We start from the raw sequence: 15857 nt of genomic DNA, 5'->3' as shown, positions 1-15857 counted from the left end.
GAGCAAAAGAGCCGATTTAGGTTGAGCCCCCACAGCTGCATCAGTGGCACGGCTGCACACGTGATGCAGGTTCGCGGAAAGAGCGACTCTTCTGCAAGCGTATTTGATAAACCTCATACCGCACTCCTACAGACAACAACAAAATAAAGCAAAAAAAAAAAAAAATAAAGACAAAACTAAAACCATGTCGTTTGTGTTAAATAAATAAAAAAGCAACGAATAAGAAATGACCCCACACGCAAACACACAAACGCAAATAAAATAAAATAAAAAACAAATAAAATGAATTTATCACCTATGAAGAAGTGTGCCACGCCTGGTATACGCTTCAACAGGCTTCACTACAAAGCATTCGGTTGGCACACATTTTACAAGGAGAAGACGAAAAAAAGGTGCATATTATATATATATATATATAATATGCACAAACCCTCTTTGTTATTGCTCCACAGTGTGCGTGCATAAGGAAGGAGAGAGAGCACGCCATCACTGGATGTCCGCGAAACGTGCGGCCTCATTATATTTTTTACTTCTCCTTTCTTTTATATCCCTTGTTCCTTTTTTTCCTCCCGTCTTTTATGGAGGAGGCCCGACGCGTCTGCCAGACGATATCCTTGCGTAATCATGACAACACACGCCAATAAAGTGTGACCGCACTAAAAAGATGGAAATCCATCACATTTCAGTCCCACCCTTGCTCACCACTCCTACTAGCCCTACCTTGCTACCGTTAAGACGAGGAGATGACCCTCTTCCCCCCACGTCCCCATCATTTTCTACCCACACATTCCCCTTCTTTCTTTTGTTTAATCTCATTTTGCTTTTCGTTTTGTTTTTTCACACAAGCACTCTTAAATAAAGGCGCAGGGAATGGCAACCTTCGAAAGAGGCGTTGGCGGCAGCGCACTTTCTGTCGGTGTCTTCAGAACGTAAAGGTACTCGCGGCAGACGAGCAGTTCCTCAAACATCGCCTTGCTCAGGTCACTGTCGAGAAAACCAAACATGTTCGGAATGAATACCGTCTCGCACTTCAACATCTCGCTCAGTACGAGTACCTCCTCCGCCTTCTCGGGCCCTTTGAAGGAGGTGAAGATGGCGTACACACACATTGCAGCACCTTGGCCCTCACCCACCCGCCACTCGGGATTGCGCAGGCGCAGAACAACAAGATCTGTGATTGCACCGGTTGCCGGGGACACGTACACAAAGGGGAAAAGCCCCTCCGCAATGACTGCTCGCAGGGTGTCCTCGCTTGTTTCAGGAATGTAGGTAAGGTCAAACAGCTTTGGCACCTGTTCAACAATAAAACCATGCAACATTTCCATCTGATCGGAGTTGCTACGATCCACGGCACACCAGCCTACAGAGTGTGATGCCTTCTTATCGCCAAAAGCTTTTGTCAGGGCATGTTTGGCGATGATGTCGGCTCGAAGAATTTCATCGTACAGATAAAAGTCAGGAAAAATTTCCGTGGCGTGACGCTGCCGCATGACGCTACAAGGCGCAATTGAACGCTGCGACCACTTCACGAGACCAACGGCGGGTACGGGCAATTGGAGTGCGCTGCGGAAAACGACAGCAGCACTTTCAGAGGCTTTAAGTAAATTATGCAACTCCGCCATCAATAATGCGGCGACGTTACTCCCCCGAGCCGCAGGGTGGACGGCTAACTGCGTTACAAGCACAGGATCCTTGACCTGGAGAGCGCCGTTCCTTCCCACGAGGGAACCACCCAGTGGCACTGCTAGCACCACACCGCGGAGGGTCTCCTGGCCGTCAACGGTTTGCATTGCACCCACCACCGTCGCGTGGGGAAGTGTCGCAGTCAGCGTTTTGGTCTCTGCGGGTGGGAGCCAATTGTGAAACCCGTGGCTCTCGTACGTCAAGGCCACACCGCCCAGGGCGCTCACAACCTGATCGTGATGTGCATCCGTAAGCCGCGAGACCGTAAAAGAAGCTGCGTCCGCACCATTCGTTGTCGTGGTGTCAGGGGCGCCAGCTTCCCCATCTTTCCAAAAGACGCGGGGACGAGACTCCTTCGGGACAGGTGGGGCGGGCTTCGACATCGTGAATTTCGGCGGCGGCTGCGTGAAAATCTCAAGGGCCTCTTCATAGTTTTTCAACGCCTCGGCCGCTTCGGAAAAATTTTCGGTCAACAGCCTTGCGGCGTCATTGTGTTGATTCAGCACGGCGATGTCAACAGGTGTCATTTTCTTCTCATCCCTTGTAAATGGCACCTTCTTCTCGATTAGGTACTGAAGCATTAAAATACCCCCACTGTCTGCCGCGTAATGAAGTGCATTGCGTCCGTGATTGTCTTGAAAGGCAGTGGGGTCGATACCGACGATAGCCGAGAACTCCTTGAAGGAAAGGAGATCCCCCATCTTCGCCAGGCGAAGCAGTTCAAAGTCGCCAACGGTGCACCGCCTGGCGTTCGGCCCCGTCTCCACCGTCTCTCCCATCAACTCACCCATTGGCTTCGCGTACATGCAGACGCCTGCCGTGCCTTTCTGAGCCCGCTCTGCCTCCTGGAAGAATTCATCATCGTCATCGTAATCATCGCTATCCTGTGCGTCCTCGGAGGCGTAAGTGTTGTGGGGTTGATCGGGAACCGCCGCCGACGAGAACGAGTCACCGTCCCGCGTATTCACTCGGCGACGAAGCTCCGCCAGGCGGGCCTCCTTCGCCGCACGCTCTTCGTCCGAGAGAGGCCTCTGCATGCTTCTTCCTCCCAGATATACTCTCCAATCTTTCAACTCACCTTCTCCAGACGCGAACACAAATACACAAAAAATAAAATATATATACATACACGAAGCTCCACCGTCAAGAGAGGCATATACATGCATAAGCAAATAAGGGCAGCCACCCACTCCTACACCCCCTCTCCGGGAAGAAAAGAAAACAACAATAAACAAACTTGGACAAACAAACAAACAAGGCAATATTAACAACAATACAAATGGGCAAAAAAATACACTGTGTGTGTGTGTGTGTCCAAAGTGGAATTTGCGTTTGTTGGTCTCCTCCTCAGCCACTAAAAAAGGCAAGGAAGAAGATTTGACCTCATTCCTCCCCATCTCTTTTATGACGCTCAGAAAACGGAGAAAATGGCGTGTACTCAGGTGGAGGGTTTGGCTCCACCATCTCCACAATCACGTTAAGAAACACAAGCAGGATGGCAGCGCCGATTGCGAAGCGCGACACCATGTTCCAATCTGTAAACCTGTCAGCGTCAACAAGCTGCCGCTCCAGTTCACCCTGCTCCCGTATGCGCGCAAACTCGGAGCCAAGTCTCACTCCTGGGTGGCGCCGTTTGACCTCCGCCTTCGCCGGACTCCACCACCGCTTTGGGTCTGAGCTGTGTTCAATGAATGACCTGCAGGAGCAAGTGAGGACCAACGCAGCAGCTGGCATCCCCCCAATGATGCCCACGCGGCCCATAAACCCACTGGGCGGAAAGCGCACTACCATTCTTCCTTTACTTTATGTTTTCTTCTATTTTTTTTTTTTTTATTTCGTTGCAGTCGGGTCAGAGCTCACGCATCCCCGCACCTTTTGTTACACCCAAAAAAGAAAGCGGGAAAAGAGAGGGACTGTCAGGACCCACTATCAGAAGAGGAAAATGCAGCCATGGAATCCAATGAGGTGGTGCCCCCACCCACCACCAGAACAGAACACGCTCCAATCTGCATATTTCTCGTCCATGCCTTTAATCTGAGATTTACACCAAAATGCTTGCTGTCAGTCAAGAAGGGGCCTGTGCGACACGGGAACCAAACTGAATTGCACGCTTCTGTAGCCGCACTACATCGCCAAGTCCCAAAATGGACGCACACTGCCGCAGGATCTTCTTGTCACCCACACCGGGCGCACCGTCTTCAGCAGTGAAACAACACGCGGGCGCGAGTGCCTCTTGCAGCGCCCTATCTTCATCCACGGCAATAGCGGTCGTCCTGTGTGTCGTATCGATGGCGCATCGGTAGGCCTCTGCCGCTATTGAAGCAAGTGTTGCAAGCACTCCCTCGTCCAAGTAGGGATACCGGCCCTCCCTCCCGCTATCGCACACCACGCGATCATCACGCCCCAAGTTCCGTTTCCACAGTCTTGCAAAATCGCGGCCAAGCTCCTCCACCAAGCCCTTTACTCCATGGCGCTCGAAGGCACGACGGTGACGAGTGTACCCGCCAAGCGTCTCATCCGCCCCCATCCCAAGGAGCAAAACACGAGCCTCGCAAGTGTATTTATCCGCGCATGACCCTAAGGGAGAAAAATCACAATCGCTAACCAGCCACTTTGCAGGAACCACTCGCTGCACCTTCCCCATTTCTGCTGGCCTCACCAGGCGCACGGCTTTGGACGGAGCCTCGTCACGCCCAGCAAAGGCAATCAAACCAGCCGCGGACGCGTCGTTGAGATACGGTCCCAGTTTCTTGTACCCGTATTTCGTCAGCACGGGACGCAGTGTCGTCCTGTGATCTTTTCCCAAGGTTGACAACAGCACGGGAGATGACGGTTCCTCATTAAACGCCTCCAATTCTGAGATGATAGCCTCAATCAACGGGACAAATTTTTTCTCATCTGCGGCGTCCCCGCATGTAGGGATAATTCGTTCCAATTCGCAGGGCTTTTTCTCCTCCGTTGACACTCGGTAGAATTTGTGGCGACCGCACAAAGAATTTTTTGAACGCATTCGAGACACCATTTCCTCTTCGGCACGGACACGCTGCACTCGGCCACAACCCTGGGCAGCGTGCCATAGTGCAGTACCGATACTCATGTCAATGACAGAGGATCCCGGGCACACTAGGCTCTGAACGTGAGACAAGTTGGCGTTATGAGGAACATCCACAAGCACAAGACGCCATTCCCTGCCATTGGCGCAAAATATCTCGTGATTTTCTTCCTTCAAACGTGTTGGCAATCGTAGCAGCTGCTCAAAAGCCCTAAACGTGGCCACTCGATCGGGCGCGAGCTCTGGAACATCTCCAAAAGCCACGTTGATTAGCTCAATAGGGGTGGTGACGGGTAGAACGTAGTGTGCAATGGCAGCTAGCACGGTGCAGTCAATACCCCCAGAAAACAACACTCCAATTGGATGAGTGGGATCATCACCGCAGTTTTCGGCCTTCACACGCACCTCCACAGCTCTCCAAAGAGCACAAAGATAGCGTGCAGCCATCTTGAGATCGAAATCCAAGAATTCCTTCAACGAAGTGAAGGAAAGCTTACCACTCTCCCGCAAAAGGCATCGAATAATCGCAGGGTACTCATCCTCAGCAGTTTCTTCATCTTTCATTCTCAATCTTCCTGTCGCCGAAGAGGGCTGCAGCCAAGATTGAAATCGCAGTAATGGATGTATACCGTGATCGACCGTCCAGGGGTGATGGGAAACCAGAGAATTCTGTTGGGGCGCTGCCACACTAATGGCGAAGAGACCCGTGTTGGGGATCTCCTGCCAGCAGCTGCAACTGGAAGAAGGAAAAGCCACGAAGGACTCGGCACGGTCATCATCGCTATGGTTATTCTCATCACTCACATCGGATTGGCCACGACACTCACATCTCCTGCGTTTATTGCCTCTTCCCGCGGATTTTACCACCATGCAGCTTGCATCAAAGTGTCCTTCCGCCACTGAGGATATCGTCACTTCCACGGAATGGGTTTCGGAGGCGCCGTTCTCGTCTCCCTCTCCCTTTTCTGGAAATGTCGAGGCCACATGCAAAAGAAGGGAGCGTCGCCCAAGTGGATCCCGGCCAAACAGAAATAACTGCAGGGAGTGGGCGTAGTACACAAAGGCGTACGGCCCCTCAATGTCAGTTTCAAAGAAATGCACACATGCTTCCGCAAAAGAGGCCTGGGCTGTGGCCAGAGCTGCGGCACCACAAACTCCATCCGCACCGTTGGTTCCATCGCACAGTTCTGCCGTGAATCCGTGTTCCAGCTGATGCAGACGGTCAAGAACAACAGTTGTGTCTGAGACTCCCGGAGACAAGTATAGTGCCCCACCAAATACTTCTCCATTCCACTCAAGAAACGACAGACATGATGGTGCATGTGAACAGAAACAGTCACGTGCCGCCATCGCCGGCTGCGGTATTCCTTGGTTTTTGCCACTGCAACCCTCAGCGACAATGGCGCCACCGCCACCCACACCGCGTAAACAAAGAACAGCGCTTGCCGCCTCGACATGCACGCCAGGGGCAATTTCAAGTTGCAGCGACGCAAATGCATCCGGACCACGACGTCGCACCGACTGGTAAAGCGCTGCACGCTCGACAACGCCCTCATTGCAAACCACCAAGTCCTGGAGGCCCCGCCGCCCGTGCAAACGCAGGGTGCAGCATATACCACACATTGAACCCGCTCAGCTGCCCCTCACCGCGCTGCTTTCTAGCTGTGACTCTCCGTAACCACAAAAACAAATAAATGAATAGTGATAATGCTAATATATGCAGCAGTACACCCGCGGCAACGACACAACAAAATCCCAAACAAAAGAAACAACAAAACTGAAACTGAGTGCCTAAACGCGGAATACGCATTCTCTTCAACCCTCCCAAACGACTGCATCTTTCAACCATCAAAATAACAACGTCGTACTGAAAAATAAAATTAATTCTCCTATCGTACATAAAAACGCCTTAATAAACTTTTATAAAAGAAGTTAGGAAACAATGACACACACACACACACAGAAAATCCAATAAAAGATTAATATTATCGATGCAATCCAGTATCAATTCCAGAAACGGTCAGGCAGAATATTTAAAACATATTCGGCTCATGAGCACAGGGATGGAGAACGCCGGCTTGCTTAACCCCAACAGATCAAAAAAATTGCCTTCACGCATTCACAAACAAAGTGAAAAGGGTACAGAACCATCTTTTCTCCTTCACGACCGTACATCTCCCCGAACATGAAGCGGTTCAGCGCAATAGACGCAACGGCACCGGACGTGAAACAAAAGTTGTAATGCTTGCCAATGTCCTCAGAGTACATAATCCGTAAAGCGATCACGCCCACACCCCAGCCAACGCCGTTGCCCATGGCTCCAAGCAAAAACGGCAGCAGCAGCACACTCCCCGGTAGCACGGCAAAGAAGAAGTGCGCCACCACCAACAGCAGGGGACCAATGGGAAGCGCAATGGTCGTCAGTGTCCTTGTCTTGCCTGCACGCTGCAACTCAGACAACTTCATATCGAGATACCCCATGGCCATGCGTCCAACAGCACTGCCCACAGACATGATGGCGACGTACAGCGTCAGCGTTCGGGTGTCAAACCTGCCGTTGTTCTTGCTGCGATAGATCTGTGCAGCGTTCATCTGCATCACCAGGCCGGTACCCCACATGCCGAAGCAAGCAAGCCACACCGCCCACAAGTCAACGGTGAGCAGGTGGGACCAGAAGGAACCACTGTACTGCGGCGCTGGCACGGCCACCCCATTCGCGCCAAGGTTGTTGCCGTCAGCCATAGCACCCTCAGATGCGGTTTCGCCCTTCCGCTCATGCTCCAGCCCCGTGGTCGCCTCCCCGATGCCCTCCATATGCATGGGACGCACGGGCGTGTAGCGGCCCAAAAACTGGAACGGCATCGCAATTACGGAAAAAGATGCCATCAACAGTACCGCTACGATCGAGATCGCCAAGTAGCCCGCGCGGGAAGTATTCACGTACGCCGTGGTGATCGACTGTGTGGTGGAAAAGATCAGCGTAACAACGACAATTGCAAACCCGATCCGCAGACGCCGCGTGGGGGCATGCTGGCTCATGTACAGGTCAAGCGTTTTTTCCCGCTCCGCGGCCTCCTCACTGCTCAGACGCTTTTTTGTCCACGAGCACGGAAAGTACGTCGGCAACCGTATGAAGCACGCGCCTAAAAGGGAGCACAGCAGAATCATCACCCCAGTAAAGTACGCGTAGCCGGAGTAGTTGTTGTTCTCGGCTCGATCAGCGTCGGCCGCCTTAAAACAGCCGTTGAAATACGCCATCAGCACTGCGGTTCCAAGCCCATTGAACGTCTTCACGATCAGTACAACATAGCCGCGCTCCAAGGGGAACTGCAGCATCAGCGACATGACAGAAGAAACATCCATCATCGGAAGGCCAAGGCAGGTAATTCCCTGGTAAAGAGCAAAGAGCGCCACGCTCGATGTGGTAATTGTACCGTCAAATGTCATCCCAAACAGAACAAAGCCCAGGCATCCAAAGAGACCCCCAAGCGGAAGCAAGACTGTGGGACCCACGTAGTCAAACAGCACTCCGGCATGGAACCCGCAGTAGCCCACGCAAATCCCGACCGTGCTGATTGTCGTGATTTCGCTTTGCGAATACCCGTACTTGTTCCGCAGATGATCCGTGAAGATGCTGAAACCGTACATGGACGAAATGCCGAGCCCGAGATAAATGCCGGCCATCAGCATCCGCATGCGGAACAGATCATCTATCAATTGTACCATGGCTTTTTATCACCGCGTTCCACAACAAGCAAGGAGGGTATACAATCGGAAGAGAGAGACGAGGAAACCGCACACGCCACTGGACGCAAGAATTGTCTGCCGTCATGCTGGAAGGGTTAACCATGAACTTTTCTCCTGCAGCGGAGCGCACGCATTCTTATCTGGGTTCTAAGGGAAAGCATACCCATTTCTTTTCACGCCGATACACTCGATGAGGCTCGAACATGTCAGACGACCTCCCGTGGCTGGGTGCCGCAACGCATGTCCGAATCGTCAGCTCTTCGCAATTTGGTGCTCCATCCTCTGCAAGCAAGTGAAGAAATAAAAACTCGCACACTCACAAATACAGCAGCCAAAAAGAAAAAAAAATGATCACAAAAACACACAAACAACGTTCCTCAAAGTGAAACAGAAATATTCTTTAACCCAACGCTTCCGCGTGGAAAATGCCCCCCTCTCTGAGGCCCCGCCCCTTCTTCCCACAATCAGAAAGAAAAGCAGAACATAAAAGAAAAGGATCGCGGTGGGGCTCAGTGTGCCCGGCACCCTAAACCGAATGAGAACTGCTCAACACTCACACATCAGAGGGACCAAGCGGTTCACATAACTCAATGTACAGCCACCAGGCGTGTCCTAAAGCCACCAAGTGAAATTTCATAAAAAAGGGTCCCGCAGCCAAAAAACTCCCCGTCGCAGAAGGCAGCAGAAGTTCAGGGAATTTAAAAAAAAAAAACCGCACCCGACACCTTAGAACGTGCTCCACTAAACAAAAACAAGATAAAGCGAACGTATTGAGAAAAACACACACAAAAAAAAAAAAAGAAGTTACAACAGCATCAGCGACGTATCGGCGATGCAAACACGGGGCAAAAAAAAAAAAAAAAAAACCTTTGCATCCTTCATTAAACCGGTCACAATATATTTCTAGGGGCTAAACCGTTTAAAAAAATGACTCGTCCACCAGCCCCTTTGGCGGGCATCTCGCACACAACGACACTGCTAACAAGGGGAATGACGCTGTGTGCGCCCTTCTCCTTCCCATCCCCCTGTCTTCTCTGTTCTCAGTTATACATCTCTGTTAATCCATCATCATCATCATCATCATCATCATCACACACACACACACACACACCGATGGATATCCGCTCTTCGTGACTTTGCCGCCCCTCCCTACAGCTCTTTCTTCAAAAATAAATTTAAGGGCTTTTTATTCGTTGGTAATACGGATTAGGTGGGCAATAATAATAATAATAATAATAAAAAGTAAACAAAACAACTAATCCAGACAGAAAAGGAAGTACAAAACAAAATAAAAATAAAAATAAAAAGCGGTGTGTTAGACGAAAAAAGTAAACAAAAATATCAGATATCATATTAAATATCTTCACCAAGGTGATTGTGGCAAATAATTTGAAAAATAAAATAATAAAAAAAAGAGCTATCACTTTTCTTCCTCTTCTTCTTCGTGTTGTTGTTGTGCCCCTCCCTCTGTTGCGTGGCCGTTTTCCCTTCTTCTTCTATTTATTCGGCGAAGACGCTTCTTCACAAAGTGTGTTATAACGCGCTTATGCTTCAGTTTGCCGTGAACCAACTTCCAGTAGCGGTAGTGCAGCCAGATACTCGTGCCGATAGACAAAACGACAAGAATGAGGTACACAATCAGTGTCTTCTGCAGGCATTCCTTTCCCACGCAAACACCTCCTGTATTCACGTGTAAACTGGGGGGTAAAACCAATTTGTGATGATCATACACATGAAAAAGGAGCACGCGGTACAGCAACACAATGCCAAGGGCGGCACCTAAGAAGCAAAACCCGTAGTGCATTCCAATGTCACGCTTAAATATAATACCAATGACATATATGGTCATTGAAGTGCTGAAACCGTAGGCGACGGCGGCAATTACATAAACCACGAGAAGTGAATAATTTCCAGGAAAGGAAAGGTAAAAGATGAGAGCCAGTGACAACATCACACTGGGCACAGGGAGTGCGATAGTAGCGGGCAACATAACACCTCTCCTTTTACCGATGTAAAGCAGAAGAACCTCATACCCACCAATAGCCACCCGACCAAACGCAGTTGAAATACCTGCCAAAGTGGCAAAAAGAACATACGTTTGGTAATCCAAACCCTTGAAGACGCTACCAACCATAATTCGGATGTTCCAATTCGCTGTCAACGTTATGCCAACGCCCCAAACGGCAAATACGGTGTAAAAAAGCAGCCACAAATCCACATACGTCAAGCTCAGCAAAAATGATGTCTCATAAACGGGCGTAACAAAGACTTCACCACAGACAGTGATAGTCTCAACGTGTGGCCGATCGTATGTCGACAATTCACGCGTAATAAAATCCATTTCGGCGCCTTCATTGTCTTTCCTACGAGCCGCCAAGGAAACATTGGAGACCGACACTCTAGTGGCGATAGAAGTATTACCCAACCGTTGCCAACCGTTTCGGGAAGCATCGTCATCCCCCCCTTCAATTGGAATTAAATCATCCGCCTCAAAAAGACTCGCTTCGGGGTCCAAAGGAAGATACCTGCGGTGTTTTGTTTCCTCACCATCTTCATCATCTTTTTCCCCGTCTTTGTGCTGCAGGGAATTATCATACGGCACGGAATGCCCGTCAGCATGCGGTGACGATTGATCCACCAAAATCCTAGGCAAGTCTTTCACTTCAATGGCCACATCCCCTGCATTCTGATGAGCCACAGCTTTTTGTGCGCGTTCTTCTTCTTTTTCAGCGTCCTTTTCTTCCCTCTCGCGTGCCAGACGCAGTCTTCGTAACTCTGCCAACTTACGCTCCTTTTCTCTTGCGCGTTCAAGGACAGTATGATCCTGTGGCGTATCTCCGTCAAGGGCATGTAGGGGGACCAAAAGAAGAAGAATACCCAAAACAATCGCAATGGCGCCAATAGCTATGCCCCTGTATTGCCCCTCCGTCATTTCTTTTTGGAAATATGCTGCACAAACGGCTTGTATAGACAGATACACATTCATAACCAGCAACAGACAAGACAAAATGTAGAAGCGACGCTTTGGCAAAAGCTGCGACATGTAACGATTCCGAATAAGATGCCGCCTCAGTCGTTCCTTCAGTGAGATACGAGAATCCTCCCACCGAGTCACTTCGTACGGAGCGTTGCTTAAGCAGAAGGTCCCAATCAGTCCAAATCCAAGAACGATCGCCATGAGAAAATACATCAAGTGGTCGTAACGATTTTTAAAAAAGCCGCGGAACATACACGAAATCAAGGAAGCGCCCATACCGGAAAATGTTTTCATTACACCCGTCGGCTGAGCGCGGTCACGAGGCGCGTAGGTCAAAATGGCAGGTAATGCCGCCACGTCAAAGGCGTAGCAGCCCCAGTTCATCATGGCAAAGTAAATACAAAATCGCGTCTTTGATGCATCAATGTGTCCGGCGAAGGTCAAACCAAACAAAAGGTGGCTCAGAGAAGTTATTGCCGTAGCTATTCCAATGACAATCTTCGGTCCAAAAAAGTCATACATGGCTCCAAACGGAAAGACAAACAAGCCAAAGGCCGTACCTGCTGCAAAAATGTCTACCATTGTGCGTACGTCATACATGTATACCTTCTCCATGTACAGGGCAAAGAGCGCATGAAGCCCCTGCGTGGAGGAACTGATAAAAAGAAGCATTCCAATAAACATCACTCGAAAACGCATAAAGTCACTGATCTTTTTGGGATCAATCAGAAGAATGTTGGACGCATTGTGACCACTACCCTCTGAATTTTCCCGTGTCCTCTCCGACGCAAAATCGGCGATCTCCTGTTGTTGTGCTAATGGATCCTCAAGCACCGATGCAGGCGAACGCTGCGCAGAGAAAACCACTCGCGAGCCAATTCTCTGATTGGAAGGTAAATCCCCCATGCGTTACCACCGTATATGTTGCTGTCAATAAATGATATAACAAATGCCACACCTCCTTTCTTCCTCTCCTCTCTTTGTTTTGTGACGAATTCCGTGTGTATTCTTTTTCTCCACCTCGTCCTTTTCCTCGGCTTCTTGTCGTGTTGTTTCCCTTCTCGGCTTTGAAGCTCTTGTTGTTGTTGGCCCCCCTTTCCTTCGTTTATTTCCTTCTTTTGCTTTCTTATTCCCTTATTTGCAGATCACAAACAACCCAAAGACTGAAGTAAACACAAAGTTGAAGTGGTGACCCCAATCATATTCGCCGCACTCACACACACACACACACACACGCATACGCATAGATCATTTCAAAAAATAAAAATAAAAGAACACGTTTTCCTTCTCACTGCTGCCGACGGTCTCCTTCATTCCCCCCTTCGGTTTTCCCTCACGATTATTTTATTCAAAAATTTATTCGTCGCCAATGGACCCCGTAGAGCCCCTTAACTTCACACACACACAAACATATATATTTCTATCCATTTATATATGTGCTCTCCCCTTGTCTTTCGTGTCGTTCCTTCCCTTTGTCAGTTCTCTCCCCTCCCGCGAAATGCCAGGCGGGAAGCAGCCACAACAAGACGTTAACTCTTCACTCAGGGCAAATTCACCGTGTCACCCTCCACACGCAACTTCCCATTTTGAATTGCCGTCTCAATGGCGTGCCGCACATGTTTTGCGATGCGGGTGTTGTACCTCTCGACCAGCTTCTTTGCAAGCGCCCGCACGGTGAGCGGTGTCTCTCCGGCTTCCTCCATGATCCAACGGGTCACCTCCGCCACCTCCTCGTCGGTGCCCAGCACGAAGCTTGGCACAATGCAGTCCGCCGCCGTCACTGCCCGCGGCAACTCGAGCAACTCCTCATGTTTTTGGCGCTTCAAGCCGCTATTCGCTTCCATATTTTTGTTGGACGGTGACGTCGTTTTCGCCCGCTTTTGTGAAGACCCGTTGAGACTCCCGTTACGTCCCTTGTTTTTCTCCGTCACTGCCTTCTTCTTCCCCCCCGTTACCCACGCATCATCGTCGGAGTCGGAGTCGCTGCTCAAATTCATGGGCGGGCGGGGTGGACGCAGCGGCTGCCGTTTGTTGTTGTCGTTCCCATCGCCGTCGCTGTCGTCCGGACCATCGACGCACCTCCGCGCTGCTGCCGCCGGCGCTCTGTTTTGTCGCCACCTCCCCTGGTACTTCTCCGTCTCGGTGATGCATGACGTGTGTTGCTTGATCCTCTGCAGGTCAAACACCTCCATGCAGTCAACGCACGTGAAAGAGGCACCACCGCACTGCGCGGCGTGGCCATTGACCTTCGGCTTCTTCACCACGTCGTGGCAGTAGTTGCAGGTGAAGGAAACCATCCGCCACGCCGGTACTCCCACCCCCCAACAGACAGACAGACGGACAGAGAAAGAAAGAAAAAAGGAAAGAAAGAAAAAGAGACACCCACGCAAGATTACAGGCCACAAACCAAACATGTGCGCTTCACATATGAACCGCCTCTCCCAAAACACATACGAGCGCACACAAACACACACAAAAACACAAATACACCAAAAAAAATTCCGAACAAGCTGACAACAACAACAAAAAAAAAAATTTAGGCAGAAGTAAGGAATGATCGGCACGAGCAAAACACACACAGACAGAAAAAAAAAAAAAAAAAGGCACTGAAATAGACGCATGAGGTACCAAGCACAAAATGCCCCACTCATCCCTCGCAACAAATATAACCATGGGCATTATCGTGATGGTTATCACAAGAAGAAACATTCCCAGTCAAAAAAAAAGAAAAAAAAACGATCGAAACAAAAATAATAATAATAATAATAATAATAATAATAATAATAATAATAATAATAATAATAATAATAATAACCAAAAGAATAGACCCAATGAAAAAGACTTTTTTTTTTTTTTTGTTTTTCTTTTTCTTTTTCTTTTTCTTTTTCTGATCGACTCATCTCTTCTTTAAACTGCCCGATTCCCCTCCTTGTGTCTTCTTTGACGCGTGTCGGGAAGCATTGGGGTAAGTGCATATAAGCGAAGACAAAATAAAAAGAGGGGCAAAAGAAAAAAAAAAAAAAAAAAAAAAAAAAACTGGCGTGTGAACTCTTTCGTATTAGACGGGGGAGAGACACACTGCGCGGGGGAAAGGGAAAAAAGAAAAAAGAAAAATAAATAAAATAAAAGCATCGGAAACAAATAAAAAAGCAACCAAAAGAAAAATAATAATAATAATAAAAATATACGTAAATAATAAAACTCTGCTGATGCCGCCAGTATCCCAGGGCCCCGCTGGTCGTAATTAAATAAGCCACCCGCCCTCACTTTCGTTTTTTTATTTCCTTCTTTCTTTTTTGATTTTTTTGATTTTTCTCCTCCCGTCGTTGCGCGGTGCGTCCTTTCCGGCCTGCCCGGGCAAACCACCACTTTGCTGTGGCCCCAGCGGCGGCCCGAGCGAAAAGGGGGGAGGAATCCGACACCCCCGCCACAGCCGCCACCCAAAAAATAAAATAAAATAAAAAAGAAAAATAAAGAGGCAGCGGCCACTCGGTAGACGGCGGCAGCAGCACGGCGTTTTCCCGCTCCGCCTTCTTTTTCTCCCCCTTCGCCGCGGCGGGTGAAAAGACAAGAACGACGCATGCACGGACACCGGCGGGAATATATTCACATTTGCACATGCGGGCCTAATGGGGCCCCAGAACAACACAACAGTAAACCACAAAAGAAAACAAACAACAAACAAACAAAAAAAATGTAAATGGCATTCAAAACCGAGTATTGACATGATCACTCACAATCAAACCGTGCGCCAAAACACGAGGAGGCAAAGAAAGAAAGGGGAAAATCAAACAAATAAACAAAAAAAAAAAAAAATAAAATAAATTTCTACTAAATAAAAAATAAAAATCCCCCGGCGCGCACGCACACACGCGCAGAAGATAGACATGTCTTTTTCTTTTTTCTTCTTCTTCCTCGTCTGTTTTATTTCCCTTTTTTTTCTCTCTCTTTTTAGATTCCCCCTTTTCATGGGGGTCCACCGCCACCCACCGACACGACTGCTTGCCTGTAAACAAATGAAACACTCTCCTCCATCCCACTTCCCCTCCTCAACCACCACGACTTACAGCAACGACTTCGGCCCCTACATATTTACATCACAATTTTTTTAATGATAATAAAAAATAAAAAAAAACAATTTTTTTTTTTTTCCTCCTTACCTGCATTTTTATTTGGGTCTTCCATCTCTTTTGTGGCCAACCCCTCCTTCCTTTTTTTTTTTTTTTTGCGTTATTTTTTTTGGCTTCGCTACTTTTTTTTTTCTTCTTTTTTTTTTTTTTTTTTCTTCTTTTTTCTGTTGTCTTTTTATTCTTTGCTCGTTGTCGTCTGCCGGGGAGCCCCATGCAACGTTGGGAAGAGTTGGGGCGGGGGCGGGGGGAAGGGGGGAAAGGGGCTGCA

General features: G+C 48.9%; 7 protein-coding genes across 7 annotated transcripts, besides 19 other annotated features; all 7 read right to left on the bottom strand.

The window, feature by feature from the left end:
* On the bottom strand, positions 1 to 117 carry Tc00.1047053507529.58 (hypothetical protein, conserved; the record flags this gene model as incomplete). Its single annotated transcript, XM_803349.1, has 1 exon — positions 1 to 117. A coding segment is annotated over one exon (117 nt), but the record flags the coding sequence as incomplete, so codon positions are not given.
* Positions 1 to 15857: a sequence feature (heterozygous, Esmeraldo-like haplotype).
* Positions 135 to 182: a sequence feature (T-rich).
* Positions 255 to 287: a microsatellite.
* Positions 397 to 422: a sequence feature (AT_rich).
* Tc00.1047053507529.50 (hypothetical protein, conserved) lies at positions 852 to 2849 on the bottom strand (the record flags this gene model as incomplete). The annotated part of the gene is made up of 1 exon (XM_803347.1): positions 852 to 2849. One exon carries the CDS (start codon positions 2847 to 2849, stop codon positions 852 to 854), a length of 1998 nt encoding a protein of 665 aa, XP_808440.1.
* Positions 3067 to 3474, bottom strand: Tc00.1047053507529.45 (hypothetical protein, conserved; the record flags this gene model as incomplete). Its single annotated transcript, XM_803348.1, has 1 exon — positions 3067 to 3474. One exon carries the CDS (start codon positions 3472 to 3474, stop codon positions 3067 to 3069), a length of 408 nt encoding a protein of 135 aa, XP_808441.1.
* On the bottom strand, positions 3749 to 6358 carry Tc00.1047053507529.40 (hypothetical protein, conserved; the record flags this gene model as incomplete). The annotated part of the gene is made up of 1 exon (XM_803346.1): positions 3749 to 6358. The coding sequence occupies one exon, from the start codon at positions 6356 to 6358 to the stop codon at positions 3749 to 3751; it is 2610 nt and encodes an 869-aa protein (XP_808439.1).
* Tc00.1047053507529.30 (hypothetical protein, conserved) lies at positions 6818 to 8461 on the bottom strand (the record flags this gene model as incomplete). Its single annotated transcript, XM_803345.1, has 1 exon — positions 6818 to 8461. One exon carries the CDS (start codon positions 8459 to 8461, stop codon positions 6818 to 6820), a length of 1644 nt encoding a protein of 547 aa, XP_808438.1.
* Positions 9546 to 9574: a microsatellite.
* Positions 9699 to 9721: a microsatellite.
* Positions 9768 to 9789: a microsatellite.
* Positions 9865 to 9896: a sequence feature (AT_rich).
* Positions 9903 to 12365, bottom strand: Tc00.1047053507529.20 (hypothetical protein, conserved; the record flags this gene model as incomplete). The annotated part of the gene is made up of 1 exon (XM_803344.1): positions 9903 to 12365. One exon carries the CDS (start codon positions 12363 to 12365, stop codon positions 9903 to 9905), a length of 2463 nt encoding a protein of 820 aa, XP_808437.1.
* Positions 12670 to 12703: a microsatellite.
* Positions 13001 to 13756, bottom strand: Tc00.1047053507529.10 (hypothetical protein, conserved; the record flags this gene model as incomplete). Its single annotated transcript, XM_803343.1, has 1 exon — positions 13001 to 13756. One exon carries the CDS (start codon positions 13754 to 13756, stop codon positions 13001 to 13003), a length of 756 nt encoding a protein of 251 aa, XP_808436.1.
* Positions 13804 to 13838: a microsatellite.
* Positions 14209 to 14273: a microsatellite.
* Positions 14302 to 14346: a microsatellite.
* Positions 14464 to 14495: a microsatellite.
* Positions 14557 to 14660: a sequence feature (T-rich).
* Positions 14902 to 14934: a sequence feature (AT_rich).
* Positions 15228 to 15307: a sequence feature (T-rich).
* Positions 15350 to 15412: a sequence feature (GA-rich).
* Positions 15561 to 15610: a sequence feature (AT_rich).
* Positions 15671 to 15773: a sequence feature (A-rich).

The sequence above is a fragment of the Trypanosoma cruzi genome, genomic scaffold (assembly GCF_000209065.1).
Source record: "Trypanosoma cruzi strain CL Brener 1047053516045 genomic scaffold, whole genome shotgun sequence".
Taxonomy (NCBI): Eukaryota; Euglenozoa; class Kinetoplastea; order Trypanosomatida; family Trypanosomatidae; genus Trypanosoma; species Trypanosoma cruzi.
This window is presented reverse-complemented; position numbering and strand designations above follow the sequence as displayed.